The following is a 16411-nucleotide window of genomic DNA, read 5'->3' as shown; positions in this document are numbered from 1 at the left end:
TCTATGCAAGCAAAAGCCTTAAAATATGAGTGAAAAATCTCTCCCCCCAACAAAGTACACACTTGGCTTGGTCCTTAACCCATCAAGTAACATTTAAGTAACACCTTATAATCACTGCTCAGACCAGTCTACCTTTGAAACTCCTAAGTATGACACCACAGCAAAACAGACCTGTCCTTTTCCTGAACGTTCTGAGTCCATGACTGCAGCACCACATGCAAAAATGAAGAATTGGCATCACTAACATTTCACTTTGTAAAATTCCTATTTGACCATTAGCACAAGGACTGTGGTCTGCAAGCTTCCTGACTAAAAACCAGTACTTAGTTCATAGAAACTATGGAACAACATTTTAACATCATAAACCTAACTTCTTTTTTGTTAACACCTTTGTTAAAAAAACAAAAAAAAGCCACAGAAAAGAGTAAGTTCTGCATGCTAGAACTAAACCCCATTTTTACCCTTCCATTTCATCAGAGCATCCCTATGACTTTAAAACCACAACATTTCAAAGTAGCACAGGTCAGCAGGCTCACTGCCAGCTCAATACAATCCCCTCTTCTAGATGCAAGGAATATAGAACAAAGAGAGATAATAGCTAAATCCAATTTCAGAGACATGCTGCATGCTTTCAGAGTTTCCTGTTTAAATTACAACAGTGTAATAGCCTGATGTGACAAAGAACAATGTTTGTCTAGAGCAGGTGTGAACATGTACTGCAGAAGTATGACATCTCATTTCACTGATGAGTAATAAAAGCTGAATCAGGAAACAAATTACTGGAAACAGTTCAAAGTTCTGTCTTACATTTAAAAAGAATGGGATGGGTTTTGAATGCACTAATTTGCAATGAATTTAAAGAAATAAGAGAGGTGAGCATACAGAACTGAAAAATAAATCTAATGTCAGTTAGCTTTTATTAACTTTCAAATGAGCAAGTAGTGAGTAAATTCAAAATCTGTTCTGCAAGATGTCGATTCAAATTTACATAGACATGTAAAGAGTTCAGTGTTTGAGTCACCAAAACACTTTCTGAAGAATCATGAATACGAGATCTCTGACTAATACATAATCATGAAACGGGCTTTCTCCTTCTGAAACAGCAAAAGATTTTATCCTATTTTATTCCACAGCACCTCTTCCAATTTACTATGTGTATTAATTTTGTTGTTCATTTTGACAGCTAAGCCTCACAGCAAATGAGTAAATTTGAAAAGATTTTAGGATGATGAAACATTTACAGTTTAGAGTGCACAAATAATTTTCTGTAGAAACGGGATGGATGAGGGAAAACATGCTTAGAAATAGATGATGGCCTTGAAAAGGCAGAAGGCTCAGAGTAACTGCTGACTTAGCTGGCTTCATTGCCCCCCAGGCTCTGCAAATATGAAGAAAATTAATTCAGTGAAGTTTAGAAAAAAAGGAAGCAGAGATTTGGTGGAAGGAATTGAAAGCAAACAGTGAAAGGTACTTGGAAGAGACAGTAAAACCAGGAATGCTTAGGATCAGAGTGCAAAAACCTGTGAGCCTGGAGACAAACCTCTAATGCTCTGTTCCAAACACATTCATCCAGTGCATTATACTCAAAAGAATTAGAAAAGAGGAAAAATGTTGTGCTCCACAGATTTGTGGCTGCCACAAAGCAGAGACAGCTGTTATATTAGGAATAGATGTCACGGCCAAATAAAGGGAGAAAGAAGGACCCACCAGAAAAGAAATCCTGGTAACACTGTCCAGGATCCCTCTGCATTCAAGGCACAAAGGCCTCTGCCATCTGGTAAAGGGAATAATCAAAAGAGAGCAGGGAAAAAATACAGGATACAGAGTTCACTTTATTTCTAAAGATCTATATGTGCTACATACTTTGGCACAGCACATTCACTGGCACAGTCTCAAGGAGGCAACAAGAGATAACTTATTCAGAGGATCTAAAGTCAAAGGGAATGTCACCTATTTCTCCCTACAAAGTATTTATCAGAATGCTACAGAATTTTTAATAAATAATAACTCCACATCAAATTGCAGATGTCTCTTTGGTGGGATAAGATTCCTTCTGAGTCCTGAGAGTTACCAGTAACAACATGAGTAACTTCTCCAGTAAAAAGAAACAAAGACCAAATTCTAAGCATCTGTTCAAAATTTCTGTGGAGTTTCAATTAGCTTTAGAATCAGACTGCATTCAATTAAGAAAACAGTCTCAGAATTCCTAAGAGGGAGATGGTTTAACTTCACACATCTGAACGGCAATCTGAAAACATCTTTAGAGAAACTGGGTGTGAACCCATGGAATTTTTTGATATCTATGAGTGTCTCTGAGGTGAGATAAAAGCCTTTGAAACAAGGTAGGGGAAAACCTTTATTAAAAAAATGAAAACAAGACATTCACACCTACCTCTGTGAATAGGCAAAGACATGAAATACACCACACAAACACAATCTCTTTTTGAAAACATGAATCTCTGCAAAGTCCGACAAAAAGATTTCAAGAGTCTGATATGCAAGTGGAGGAATATAACGTATGAACATTAAGGTGCATTTTGAAATGAAAAATCAAAACTTTCAAAGAATGCAGAAACATTTAAACAGAAGCATGAATACCTTCAAAGAGGGAAGAAACAAAATGACCTAAGTGAAAGTCTCTTCATACCCTCGACAGAAAAACGCAGCACTGCAAGACCTGACTACCACGAAATTGGGAAGAACCCAACCCAAGCATGTGTCCAGGAAAAGGGGGAACAGGAAAAGAGAAAAGGTATCTTCAGGAACATACTTTTATTTAAAACCACAAGTAGCAATCAGCCTTTGTGTTTCTAAGGAAACTGAAAAAGACAAGTAAGCAAACCAAGTCTGAGCTTTGCATGTTAACAGCAAGCCTTGCTACCACAGAAAAGTAAGTAAGAACAGAGAAAAGACAAACAAATGGCTATTCAAAGCATTTTAACAAAATATAACTCTTCAATTATGTGAAAAATACTAAACTGCCTGGAAATTACTCCACAAAGTATTCCTAACTTACCATGTAAACCTGTAGCAAAGGAGGTAAGAGAAACTTCTAAGACGTGAAATAAAAGTTTTGTTTTTCCAAGTTCCCCATCTTGCAAAAACTCTCAAGCTTCTGAGGGTATAATTTTTATTTTTAGAACCCTTTTCACCTCAAAATGTATTTAGAAATGTTCTGGCAGCAAACACAGGCATCCTGAAATTTCTACTTGTGGTCAAAATCAGAATGCTTGAAAACGTTACTCAGCTCTGTAACACATCTAGGCAAATAGTTAAAATGCTGGGTTTTCAATGAACATGAAAGAATTCCATCCATCTCTGATACAGTTTTGGCCATGGCTTATTTCTAATTTCTAAAACAAATTCAAAGTCTACAGGCACTTCTTTCCACATACTGTGATTTTGAAAGTTATTTTTCTGTGAGAATTTCATGACAATCAATAGTCTACAAGGATGAGTCACATCCCTTTCAATTACACAAGCAAAAATGGTTTTAGACAACACTTTTGTCACAAATTACTGTCAGCCACTCTGCAGCAAAACATCATAGGACTGCTTTTAACTAGAATTAACAACTTCCATTGAACTTCCATTAGAATTTCATCTATAGTGACTGGCTTAATACAACAAGGATGCTTCTGCTTGAAAGAGAAATCCTTGGGACTAAGACTGTATATTCAAAAATCTTAATTACTAGGACAATAAGAAAACAAAAAGAACAAAAAGCAGAGAAAAAATTGACAACCACAGAAACACACTGCTTGAGTATAACAACAGGTCCAAAACATTCTTGGCATTGATCCACAACAACATGCAAAATAAACTGAGCAATTTCAGCAGCAAGGAGATTGGAACCCAAAATGGGACATCTGCTTCCCCATCAACCATATTAACTCCCAATTTCAATTATGTTCATAAAGAATGTCCTACTAAAGTCAGATAAAGAAACAAGTAATCTACACATATATTAATAAAGGATTGCACTAAACTTAGAAACAATGTGAAATCTCCATCATTCTTTACAACCACTGTATGTTCCTGTCTCTAGTACCTGATTAGCAGACTTCAAGCGCTCTATAATCAAAGAAAAGATTGAAATGGCAGTTTTCTCACAGCCACACATAAATGCAAATCAACATGTAGATTTTGCTGAAAACAGCACGTGGTAAGTGGGTTGTATGGGGTCTTCTCCCCTCCACAAAAAAACTTGTCTAATAATTTCATTGTTTCAAGAAAAATCCAGGTATCATATAGTGGCTGATAGGAAGAGTGCAAAAATTAACAGTACTGCAATAATGTCTTTGCAGAAATAAACAGAATAAATAATGCGTCTTACAAAATACCTTGTCCAGATCATTTTATTACCAAAGGCTGACAGAGGTAACAAGTGCATTTGTTTCTCTGCAATGCCAGGTTCTCAAAACAGAAAACACAGCTGCCTTAATGCCCTTATCAAATACAGCTGATGCTTATGAAGACCAGCACAGCTGTTTTAAGAATATTCTGTGTCAGTCTTGTTCCTTTGCAAAAGAAATCCACCTTTTCCTCTAGTTAACTATTAGCATTATTATCATATTCACAGAACACCGTTTCACTTGAGAGTGGCACAGTCCAACAATGAAAGGCTGTTCTTTCTGCACTTAAGAGCCTGAAAAAAGAAAACACAGACAGCATACCACAAGCAAACTGTCAGCTTGCTCATAGAAGATCAAGAGCAACTCTTGTGCCTCAACAAGTCTTTGAAGTGATGGCTGTAATCCTGTGTAACAGGAGTTCTGTAATTGAGTGGAACTGAGGAAGAAAATTCATATTCCCTGAGATTTCCACGAAAAGATATTTGTGCCTTGTAAAGACTACAAATGTTTGGAATACAGCATTAGAAGTCTGAGAACTGTAAAAGTGATTCAGTATTTCTGATAAACTCATAGGAATGTGTATTAAGGCAACCAAAATATCAAGAAGTTACAGCCAATATACTTTACAATGAAATCTGTTATCACTTAATACAATGTTTTGTTGTTCTACATCTTCATTTGTGTTACAGGGAGACAAGAAAATAAACAGTTGCACACAGATTTTTGTTATTTATTTGCCAACTTCAAATGCTGAAACACATTATGTTTATACTAAAGAATAAATAAAAGGGAGTGACAGCTCACTAGAGAGACCATCAACACAAACCTATACTTTTATTCATAAAATCTCATAATTAATGACAAAAACTATTCTGATTTCTTTGCTGACTTCTCATATGCTGTTTGTTTTCCATACAGCAACAGAAAAACCATCTGTGCTAAACCAGAAGATGCAGCTCCAGAAATGACAGAGTTGCCTGGAGGTGATGTTCAGAACGAGGTATGAGTACATACAAACCTCTCCATATTTTGGAAGCTGACAGTCTAACACTTGGGAGTTCATCATACCAGATATAAAAAACTGACACTACAAACCACACCATTTTCTGGTTTGGGTACAAATTTGACTTTTCCTCCATGCAACTGCATAACTAACTACTTTAATCTACAAGAAGCCCAAATCCCAAATCCAGTACTCTCTATTCCAGTAACAGAACCCTCAATTAAGAGATTTTATAAATCACTCAATGAACAAATGAAAGCAAATAATTACATTAGTGACTGTAGTACAACTTGAACAAAATAACATTTTATCTTAAAAACAGATAAAAGGGAGAAAAAAAGGTTTTGTGCAACAGAACACACAAAAATACCACCTAAGGCAATTGCAGAACCAGAAAGTGCATCGATGGCAGGCATCAACACAATAGTAGCAAGACAGATAAGGAGAAAAGGGTTTCTGATTAGAGTAATTGGAAAAACCTTTTTCATTTCATCTTAAGGTAACATCTTGTTCTAAAGAAGCAACTTCAGAGTATTTAAACCTACTAAAGTAAAAGTCTCTTGGGGATAACAAAAACATAAAATATTTACCCCAGACACAGCTGCAAAGAGATGTATAATTGTTGGGTTAAGCTTCTCAAAATATGTTTTCCTCTGTAGCTCAGGAACACGATAAAAATCACAACCCAAAGTAGATTTTTATTTTTGTTTTGCACTGAGGAGGGAGCTGACACACACACCAATCTCGTGGAGTGAGAACAGCCTCAGTGAGTCAGGGAAGTGCATAGTAAATAATTCCACTAGAGAGATAGCCACTGCTTTCTGTGAGCTAGACTCCACTGTGTAAGATAAGACATGAGAGCATATTGGAATGGCTCAGTGAGACCCACAGGAGTGCTAAAAGCCAAGGCACTTGCCAAGCTGACAGTGTGACTGAAGCCTTGGCTCCCAGTCAGCATGTCTAACACATCCTGAAGTATGCACCTACTGCCTGCCTAAGCCAGCCCCATCAAGGACATTAATGAACACTTTCCCAACATCTGGGTAAGCAAATCCACTGCTAATCCTCTTGGAATACTACCATAAATTCCAAGCACAGGAAATTATTTTTACAGCATGACACTTACCTTGCCTTCCTTTTTTTTTTTTTACTAATAAAGTTGGAGAGGAAGAAGCAATTACTACTTACAGGAGAAGAAGAATACCTGTTTCCATCATTACTGTCAAGTGGGATTAGTGGATCTGGGAAAATGACCAAACTACCTCATTTACCTCCCAGAAGTGTTTAGCTTTACTCACTCCTACATTATTTCATGGGGACCTTCACTGAAGGCAGATGCAATAAAAATCTCATCACTCCAAAAAGACAGTTTTCCAAAAACCTCACCAGCAGCTGCTCATCAAGATGTTCTAGCCTAATTAACAAGGACTGTTTTGAAATAAAAACATGACTTGCCCTATTCCTCTGCACATATTTTGTCAAAATAATCAGAACCAGTGGGATTTTTTCCCCTCTCTAAGAAGCAGAGCCAGAACAATCTGTCTGTAGCTCAACAAGTCCTGAGTTCCTTACAAAGTGTTCAGTAAGTCTTTAATCACTGTATTTATTCTTAAAGGGTAAAGACTATCTGATAAGGCATACCTAAGATGACAACCAAATTGCACCAACTAGAAAACTTTTATTCAGTTTGCATTTTTATAGAGTACTTAAACACATTTACACCAAAATGTAGTGGAAAAGCAAAAGATAAAATTAGTGTAGCACGAAACAAAAAAATCCACTAAATTTCTCATTTAATACTCCCCTACAGAAAGGTTTGGCAAGATTTACTCAAGAGACATATTTACTACTAGCCAGAAATTCATACCTCTAGTTCTATAAGTGCTGCAGTCACTGCATCTGTTGCAAGAGCACCAGCCTGTAGCTTTTCAATTGCCTGTAAAACAAAAGTTTAAGCTGATGATTAGGAAATCCTATTATTCTATAACTGAGCCCTACGTTTTCCTAGTCCTGTATAAAATAAAATCTTCACCAAATTAGTTTAAAGTGTAAGAGCAAGAGGCACTGGAAAAAGTCAGTATGAACCATGTGAGGGCAGATCTGAAGGTATGATTTTACTGCTATGACATTGTGACACTGCATTTAGTAGCAGATTTCTGCAGAGTCCAATTTATATCAAAATAACTTCTTATACCCGGTGGCCTCAAACACCAAATGTTTCAGTCAACAAGTATCAACTTTTCCATCCAAGATTCAACAAAAAATTCTAGCACCACATATAACAATTACCATAAAACTGAAGGGAATTTCACAACTTCATCTAAAAACTAACACAAGTTAAGTAAGATAATGTTATCTTCCAATTTATATACACACACAACAATGAACTTGTAGAGCCCAATACTATTTATCAGATCCATACTGAACAAGACCTTACAGCCAGGGGACTCCAGAAAACAACTCTGGCTGTAAGACAAACCTCAAATTGTTTGTTCTTCACAGAAGTTATTGATGTTGGCTACTCAGCTCAAGAGTAGCTACACAGAATTTCAAACTGGACTTGAATTCAACAGCAGACCTCACATAACTACCTGGAAAATGTCTTTCACCAAGGCTAATAAAGCCAGTGTTAAGTTTGGATGATTTGTGAGGCCTCTCATTACAAAATTAGATTGGTATTAGGATTGAGCAACAAGCTGTAACACAAAGTGATAATTATCAGAGACCAACTCTGAGACTCTTCCAAAAATCCTGCCAAGCTCCTTCTCCCTGGAGAAAGGAAAAGACATTAAAACTTTTAGGGAGAGGTCTTCCAGCTACTCATTCAATACTTAAAAGACAGGACTTGCCAGTTCCAAAGCAAAGTTCTTGGAAGAGATGAAAACATATTAATTTCAAAGGAAATGAAAGTCTTGCCATTTCTCCCTTTCCAACTTTGATTTTTTTGGTTTTGTTTTTCCTGTTTCTACCTCTCTTCCTATTAAAAGGGTAAGGGCTATCAAGAAGAAAATAATTCTAAAAACCCCTGCATTCACAGAGCAACTTGGATGCTAGAGTTTAAATAAACTCCACAGAGTGGACATGGAAGAAATCAAAGTACAGACACCATATATAGCTCCAGAAACCCTAGAGAAGTGTAGGAATACTCTTGCAGATACCACTGTGACTTTCTCTTGTTCTCCCACTGTTCCTTTGGTGTCTGTTATTTACCAGCACTGATGAGGATGTTGCTGCACCTCACGGTCATGCACTGTGCTGTCTCTGGACCATGTTAACTGTTTCTGCTCTGTTTTCCCTCTTTTCCTTCTATAAACACATAGAGCCTGAGCAGCTAAATCCAGATATTTCTTGTGTACCCAGTAGAGGACTGTGGAGCTGGTGACATGTACCTTCTGGCAGGCTCTTTTGCACACATGCTTGTACTCTTTAGCTTTGGATTCGGAATGATAACCTGCACCTGCAATTGAATAAAAAGGAAAATAAATTATAGTACCTGGCAAACTACAGCTGTAGTTCACATAGAGATTTAAGACACAGGCAGATACAGCACTCCTTGTTCTGGATTACACTGGCATTTCCTTTTTTTATCAATGATCGACAACTTGATGCATTCCAACACAGAATCAAACACACTCAGTAAAACACAGGATACAGATCATATATCCAGAAGCATGCAGGTATAAATATCAGCATCAATCTCATCCTATAAAAACGTTCCAAGACATTCCAGTTTCACTCATTCTTGGAGTACTTCCAGCACAGGTTTTTTCTTTACTGTCCATTATTGGGCAAAACTGATTTTCTTTTTACCACAGTTAGCAATCTGCTCATCTTCTCATGTTTATACTAGATTTTTAGAGCTTGTTACACCTGATTTAAGACAAGGAGTTCCTTGAAATGAAGATCATAGAGATTCTTCACCTTTTTCTTATTTGCAGCCTTTTTATCTATCCTGCTGTATTGAACCATTCTGCCCTATTTTGAAGCCACTGCCCCTACTTCCATACCTGAAAAATTTATCAATGCCACCATTCTACATGCAGCATCAGAAAAACAAGAGTGACACACTTGTATTTAAAGTCTACCTCTGTTTTGCCAGGTTTTGCACCAAAAATGTGCTTGTATTTATCTCAACTTCCCTTTGCTCACCCTTAGGGATATTAGTTTTGAGAAACTCTAATAAAATAACTTTAACACTAATACCAAAGTGACCCAGTAAAGGACACCATATTGAGTAATTTCAACTGCCCTTAAAATAGAATACCATGGTCACCAAACATCAACCCAGAATAAATTATTTGAGGTTTGGGGTTGTTTTCTTAACCTTAATGATTTTATAAAGCAAGTAAGACACACATAATACATAATTTTTGTATCAGATCTGAGTAGAGAAGCCCTTCATTACATGTGGAAAGAATAAAGAGTAACTCACTTAAATATGAACAAGATCAAAAAAATAGACATGGAAGAAAAATGTCAGAAGGGTAGAAACAGTTCTGCAACAAACAGCCCAAGGAGATTTCAGAAGGTTTTAGTTGGATCAATAAAAAAACAGACTGAAATATCTCCCTCATTTTGTAGGTTTGCCGAGCTGAGCAGACAACTGCAGAATGAAATATTTTTTAATGATTTAAATTCAGGGGTTTTCTACATCAAGGAGAACAAAAATATCATCCAGAACACACAAACAGCTATTTTGATTAAGTTTTCAGTGCAACTTCCAAACTCCCCATTCCAAGACTTGCACACACAGTTAATGTCACTTCATTAGCACACTAGTAGTCCAAAACTTTTGTTGGTATCCAGTTTGATATCAAAATATGCATTATTTCCCTTTTAGCTGTTCTGCTTCCACATCTTACCTGCATGGACAAGCACAAATCCCACTCGTTTCCCTCTTTGGGTTTGCTTTGTTTCGGGCTCTTTGACCACCACTTTTACAGCTGTAACCTGAGATGATTTGGAAGGTAACACTTCTACTGAACTTATCCCCTTCTCCATGATCATACATTGGGATCACCATCTTCTACTGGGAAGGAGCACACTTCCATTCAAAAATAAACTCTGGAGAGAAATCATCCTAAAACCAGATCAGATGTATGTTAGACACTGATTTCAAGAGATGAGATTTGCATAAATAACCTCAGAAAGAACTTATGGGAGAGAGCTTTGAACCAGGGGAACACTCCTCTCCAAAGCAGGGCTTCCAAGTTCTGCCTCCTCCCCAGCCAACAGCATTAATGAGACCTAAATTAATCAAAGTTCATGTTGCAAGCTGCAAGTAGCCTCTTCACTACAACATAACTTGACCCAAACGATCTTCCCAGACACTGGAAGGAACTGTTAATATAAGTTTCGATTTGCATGATATCCTGTTTTCCAACAATACAACTAATTCCTCCACCCATCACATCTAACTAGCACATGAGTAACCCCAAAAACACTACACCTTTTCATTTTTTTTGCAGGGATTACCTGTTCAAGATGCTCTAACAAACTCCTATTCTTTTGTACTGTTTCATCCCATCTCCTTATAATTCCCCACTAATTTGCAGCAGGAGAAGAGAATTTTTTTTTTTAGTATTTCTAAAACAAAACCAAGTAAACCTAAAACAATCAAATAAAGTTGGTCTGGGTAAGTAGAGCTATCATGACACCTAGTGAACCACAACATGCTTAAGTCAAGCTCAGTTTAGTAACTATCAGTTGAGATGGTTACCCTTAAGATGTTAAGGAAAATAATGTTTATAGAAAGCTAATAGAAATATTGTCAGCATTGTCTAGTACATGAAACAAAAAAGTAACAACACAGAATGATGTATTTATCAGGAGCTGCCAAACAAACTCTGTGTTTACTGCTGCTCTTATCCACAGCTTACTACATATTAATCCTGACACAAAACCATTTGTCTATTTCAGCAGATGAAAGAGAAACAGAGATTCCAAACACTGAATTACTTAGGGAAGTGAAAAGCATGTAGTGTTAATGCAGAAATGGAGAAAACTTCTGTAATATATTAAGAACTAGATTAATTTTAAGGTCCCTTCCAATCCAAACCATTCTCAGACTCTACACCTCTATATTCCAGTATTATGTCTATCACTCCTACCATCTCAAAAAGGACTTTGTAGCCCAAGAACACTGGAAGGTGAACAGAAGTGGAAAAATGAGATGTTTAATGCATAAGACTTAAACCACTGACTCTGCAAATACTATATGGCTTACTCCAGCAATTAAATACCATTCCACTTAATTGGCCCAAACTATGCAAATGATGTCTAGCAAGATTCTGCACTGCCAGAGAATAAATCAGCTGGTTTGCCATAACTATTCTTCTGATAAAAAATAGCACAGCTCTGGAGGAAATTACTTATTTACCATCATTTCTTCTTAAATGATAAACATACCTAGTAATCTTCATACATTTATAAACTTACTTTTCAGAATTAAATATTAACTTAGTGTTGTAATTACATATGTCCTGATACAAAATGAAAGGCCACTGCAATATATAGGGTCTACAGAGAGAGTGTGTTTATGGATTATATCTAATTGTAATGGTCACTTGAAAAAACTTCAGTGCTGAAATTAAAGCATTCATCACTGCATTTACTTCCTTTTTACCAAACAGTAAAGAATGCTCCAGCAACCATTGGTCCTCTTTGCTGCATCTTATTACATCCTAGACAAAGTCACTCCTGCAACAAGGGCACAGCACAGGCTTCAGTCAAGAGACACAGGAGCAGGTAAGGAATTTAAACTCTCACAGGAATGGAATAAATAGTGTGGTGACAGGGAAAGTAATAATGATGATAAAATGGCTTTTGGACATTAAGATCGAGATGTCACTTCAAGATGTACTAACAGTGCAACGCAGGCTGAAAATCCTAATTGGGCCTTGGCATACAACTGGATCTAAGGATGTGTTTATTTCTACAGAGAACATACACGCAACCTATCTCTCTCTTTTGCTTCTGTCTGTAACAGTTCCACATACTCAATTTTCTCAAACCCCTCTCATCCCAAACTGTTCTTCAAGTCCTGTCACACTTCATTCACAAACCTGCTCCTTCCAGTTGTTAAGCTCCCACCGGACCCAACTTTTCCCTTTCAAGCCTCTTCTAGGACGTATCAGCTCTCCCTCCTGGCTGCCATACCTCCACCACCCCTGACTTCATCCCTCCTTGCTTCACATTCCCTGCTCTCCACCTGCACGGCGGCGGAGACGGTGGAAGAACACGCAAACAACGCTGACTGCCGGAGTAGAGGAACCAAAGCGATTTTCCCGCTACAGCCCGATGCAGCTGCGCTGCAAAAGTAACTCTGACTCCTAAACGGGCAAACCCAAGCACACGCCAGGGCCAGGCCGAGGCAGAGCCGCTCCCGCGCCCCCATCCCGCTCCCCGCTCCCGCCGCCCGGCCCGTGACGTCACGCGGCGCCGCGGCCGCTGACGTCACACGTCACGCGGGGCAGCCCCCGCCGGCGGACGCGCGGACCGCCCGAGACCGCGCGCGGCCGCTTCACGGCGCGGCCCGCTCCCGGCCCGCGCAGCCCCACGGGCAGGACGCGCCAGAGACGCCGTCCCGGGGGAAGCGGGAGTGGCGGGTGGGGGCAGCCCCGCGGCGGCGCCGCACTCACCCTGCACCGCCGCCATCCGGGACCGCCCGCCCGCCCGTTGCCTCGGTGAGCATGAGGCGTCCCGCCCCCGCCCCGCGCCCATTGGCCAGGCCGCGCCCCGTTGCCGGAAGTGACGTTATTTGATTGACGTTCCGGAGGACCAATGGCGTGGCGGGGCAGTGCTCCCAGCTGTGCTCCCACACTGCCGCACGATCGGCCTCCCGCCAAAACAGCACAATAGATTCATCTCTCATATCGATATCGATATGAGCTATCTCATATCGATATATAATCAGTACACGTATCACAGAATATGTAATGTACCTACATATCTATGCAATATACATATATGTATCATAGAATATGTAATGTGCCTATATATCTATGCAATATGCATCTATATCATACAATATGCAACGTACAAATATATGAATATGCTACATACCTATATGTCATATCAATACACATATTTCTATCGATATGCAGATATAGCCTATCAATATACATATATCATCCATCACCTATATATCAACATACAATATAGATAGATATCTATATATATAATGAAATATGCAATATACGTATATTAACATGCAATATACATATGTATCATATCACTATACATATAACACAGTATGCACTAATACACTACAATACACAATATACACATATATCCATATGCAGGATACATAGGTATCTACACATGTGACTTCTGATAGCTGTTCAAAACTAACCTTATTGATTAAAAATACTTATAACTCATATTAGACTTGCTAGGAAATTCTCGCAACAATCAGATATTTTACATCATTCTGCTTCAGTGAGCATTTGACTATTGTGTTCTGCTAGAGATATTAAGTTTTTATTAATTTCTGTCCTCTTTGTTGTAGAAGTGACACACTGTTTTCTGAGGCTGCCTTCCCAGGATCAAGGGCAGCTGTATATGAATCCCATTTCCATGATGCCTTCTCTGATGGTCACTATCATCAGTCCTGGGAACCAGCTTTGTATGTGTAAGACATTCCATTATCCCAGTCCATGCTGTCCACTGTTCCCAAAGTGCCTCCACACTTCCAGATCCTTGCTCCTCTTCTTTGTAGAACCATGGAATGAGTCCAGCTGTCCCTATGGGTTTACTTATATTGTAAATTTCTTTTAGCTGACACCTCAAATTCTCATTTGCAAAGCTCGGCCTTTGAAAGTTGAAACTCTAAAGCTTATATTAGATCAAGACAAGGTTATTCTGTTTGCAGAATTCACTTGATCTCTTGCTCAAGCTCCACTATGAGAAGTAAAGGGATATATACTATAGAACAGATTATCCTGACCCTTCTAGATGAAGTAGATTTTAACTCCTCAGTTTTGTTTTCCTAGAAGCCCAGCATGTAGCTGTTTCACTGGTTCCTGCAAGAGTGGACAGTATCATTCATGGTCTGCTAACAAGCTGTCAGAAAATCACCTGCTTCGGCCAAACAACAATTTCTGCAAACACAATTTCTACGGTACCTCTCTGACAATGAATTCATTCACTACTAATAAAAGCTGTGTTTCTAAATAAACAATTTTAATAACAATAATAATCTGTACGAGTAATCTCGCAATGCATTGCTCCATTTGCCTAGCAGGCGTTGTTTTTTCAGTCAGAGAAAGAAAGCGCTGCCTCCTCGTCCAAGTCCTTCCCCGCTCTGTTGTTCCTCGCTCTCTGGAGCGCGTCCCCCCGCAGGCAGCGCTGGCGCAGGTGCCTCAGGAGGCTCCCGATGGAGGCAGAGTTTTGCTGCTGGTGGCCGAGCACCTCGGTCGCCTCGTCACTGAGGGGGCAGCAGTCAGCCAGGCAGCAGCTCCTTGGCCAGGCTGAGCGTGTCCAGGCCTTCTGCTGGGAGACACAGGGCAGGGAGCTCGGTGAAAGGGGCAGAGGGGCTGCGGGGGCCGGGGCCCCCTTGGGCTCTCCTGGGGAATCTGGGGCCTGGCTGGGCTCCCCAGGCTGCAGGCCGTGTGGAGAAGCCCTCGGGCAGGTCCTGTCTCGTTCTGGTGGCTCAGCCTGTCCTTGTTTCCTCCTGGGAGGAAGGGGGCTGAGCCGCACCTCTCCTCCGGGCTCGGGCACGGGGCTGGCAAGGGGCGCAGGAGCCTTGGTGCCTGCCCAGGCTTTGCTCTCCACAGGGGCTGGCGCTCCTCACCCTGCACGTTGTAGCTCCCGGCCCCTGGCACCGTGCCACCTGCCCGGTGCCCGTGGCTCACCTCTCTCCGCTGCCTCCGGGCTTTTCTGCGGAGGCTGCAGCCGAGGCCGAGCGCGGCGAGCAGCAGGGACAGGGCTAAGAAGGTGCAGCAGTGGCCCTGCAGGGCCCGCGGGCTGGCGCTGCCCGTGCCAGCGCCCGCACGCTGCTGCCCGTGCCGGGCTGGGAGCGGCAGCCGGGCCGCGTTCCTGGCGGGACAGCTGCGAGCTCCGAGGGGACCGGGGAGCAGCGAGGCCACGCAGAGCCCCAGGAGCACGGAGAGCCCCGGGCGGAGCATGGCCGAGCTGCGATCTCTGACCCTCAGCCCCAGCCGAGCTGAGCGGCGCCCACGGGCTCTGAGCAAGGTGGTGGCATCAGCTGCGATGTCACAAGGCTGTTGCCTTGGCAGCCAGAGGCTGGGAATGTCAAGGCAAGGCCAGACCGGAGGGTCTGAGAGTGTGGCTGCTCTGTCTCCCTCTGCCATTGCATTTGAAAATGAAGATAGAGATGCCACTTAAACACTAACTAGGAACAAAACTCCATACTGAGAATCCTAATTAGCCCTTTGCAAATATTTGGCTCTTGGTATATATTTATTTTTACATATGGTTGACTTATCTCAGTAATTTTATAACATTTTTGCTCATCAGTTTGGACAAACCACTTCTATCTCAAAATATTATTCATGTCCATTTACATTTCATTTAGGAAACTGTTGCTTCCACTTTGTAAGATCACACTGGACCCATCCTTTCACTTTCGAGCTTCTCCTAGTATTTATCAGTTCTCCTTCCTGGCTGTCATACTTTCCTCAATCCTGATCTTGACCCTCCTTGTCATACAGTTTGCTGTTCCACATCTGTATAGCTAATGAAACTGTAGTGGAATGCACAGTAATGTGACTCCTGAAGAACATGAACAAAAATGTTTTAAGGATTTGGGGGTGCTGGTGTATAAGAGGCTGGACATGATGTGGCAATGTGCTCTGGTAGCCCAGAAATCAACCCTGTTCAGGGCTGCATCCAAATCCCTGTGGGCATCAGGTGAGGGAGGGGATTCTGCCCCTCTGCCCCACTCAAGTGTGACCCCACCTGCAGTGCTGTGTCCAGATCTGGTGTCCCCAGCACAGGAAGGACATGGAGCTGTTGGAGTGAGGCCAGAGGAAGCCACCAGGATGATCAGAGGGATGGAGCAGCTCTGCTATGGGGAAAGGCTGAGAGATTT

General features: G+C 40.7%; 1 protein-coding gene across 2 annotated transcripts in view; it reads right to left on the bottom strand.

Moving 5' to 3' along the window:
- Positions 1–13078, bottom strand: part of TASP1 (taspase 1) — a 77838-nt gene extending 64760 nt beyond the window's left edge. For both annotated transcript variants that reach the window (XM_014895034.2, XM_014895036.2), the window contains exons 1-4: positions 12999–13078; positions 10221–10438; positions 8748–8815; positions 7226–7294 (exon numbers count right to left, since the gene is read on the bottom strand). In XM_014895034.2, the coding sequence (XP_014750520.1) occupies positions 7226–7294; positions 8748–8815; positions 10221–10365 (282 nt within the window). In that variant the 5' untranslated portion in view covers positions 10366–10438; positions 12999–13078. The remainder of the gene's footprint in view (positions 1–7225; positions 7295–8747; positions 8816–10220; positions 10439–12998) is intronic.
- Positions 13079–16411: the final 3333 nt, after the last annotated feature.

The sequence above is a fragment of the Sturnus vulgaris genome, chromosome 3, assembly GCF_052056855.1.
Source record: "Sturnus vulgaris isolate bStuVul1 chromosome 3, bStuVul1.hap1, whole genome shotgun sequence".
Lineage (NCBI taxonomy): Eukaryota > Metazoa > Chordata > Aves > Passeriformes > Sturnidae > Sturnus > Sturnus vulgaris.
This window is presented reverse-complemented; position numbering and strand designations above follow the sequence as displayed.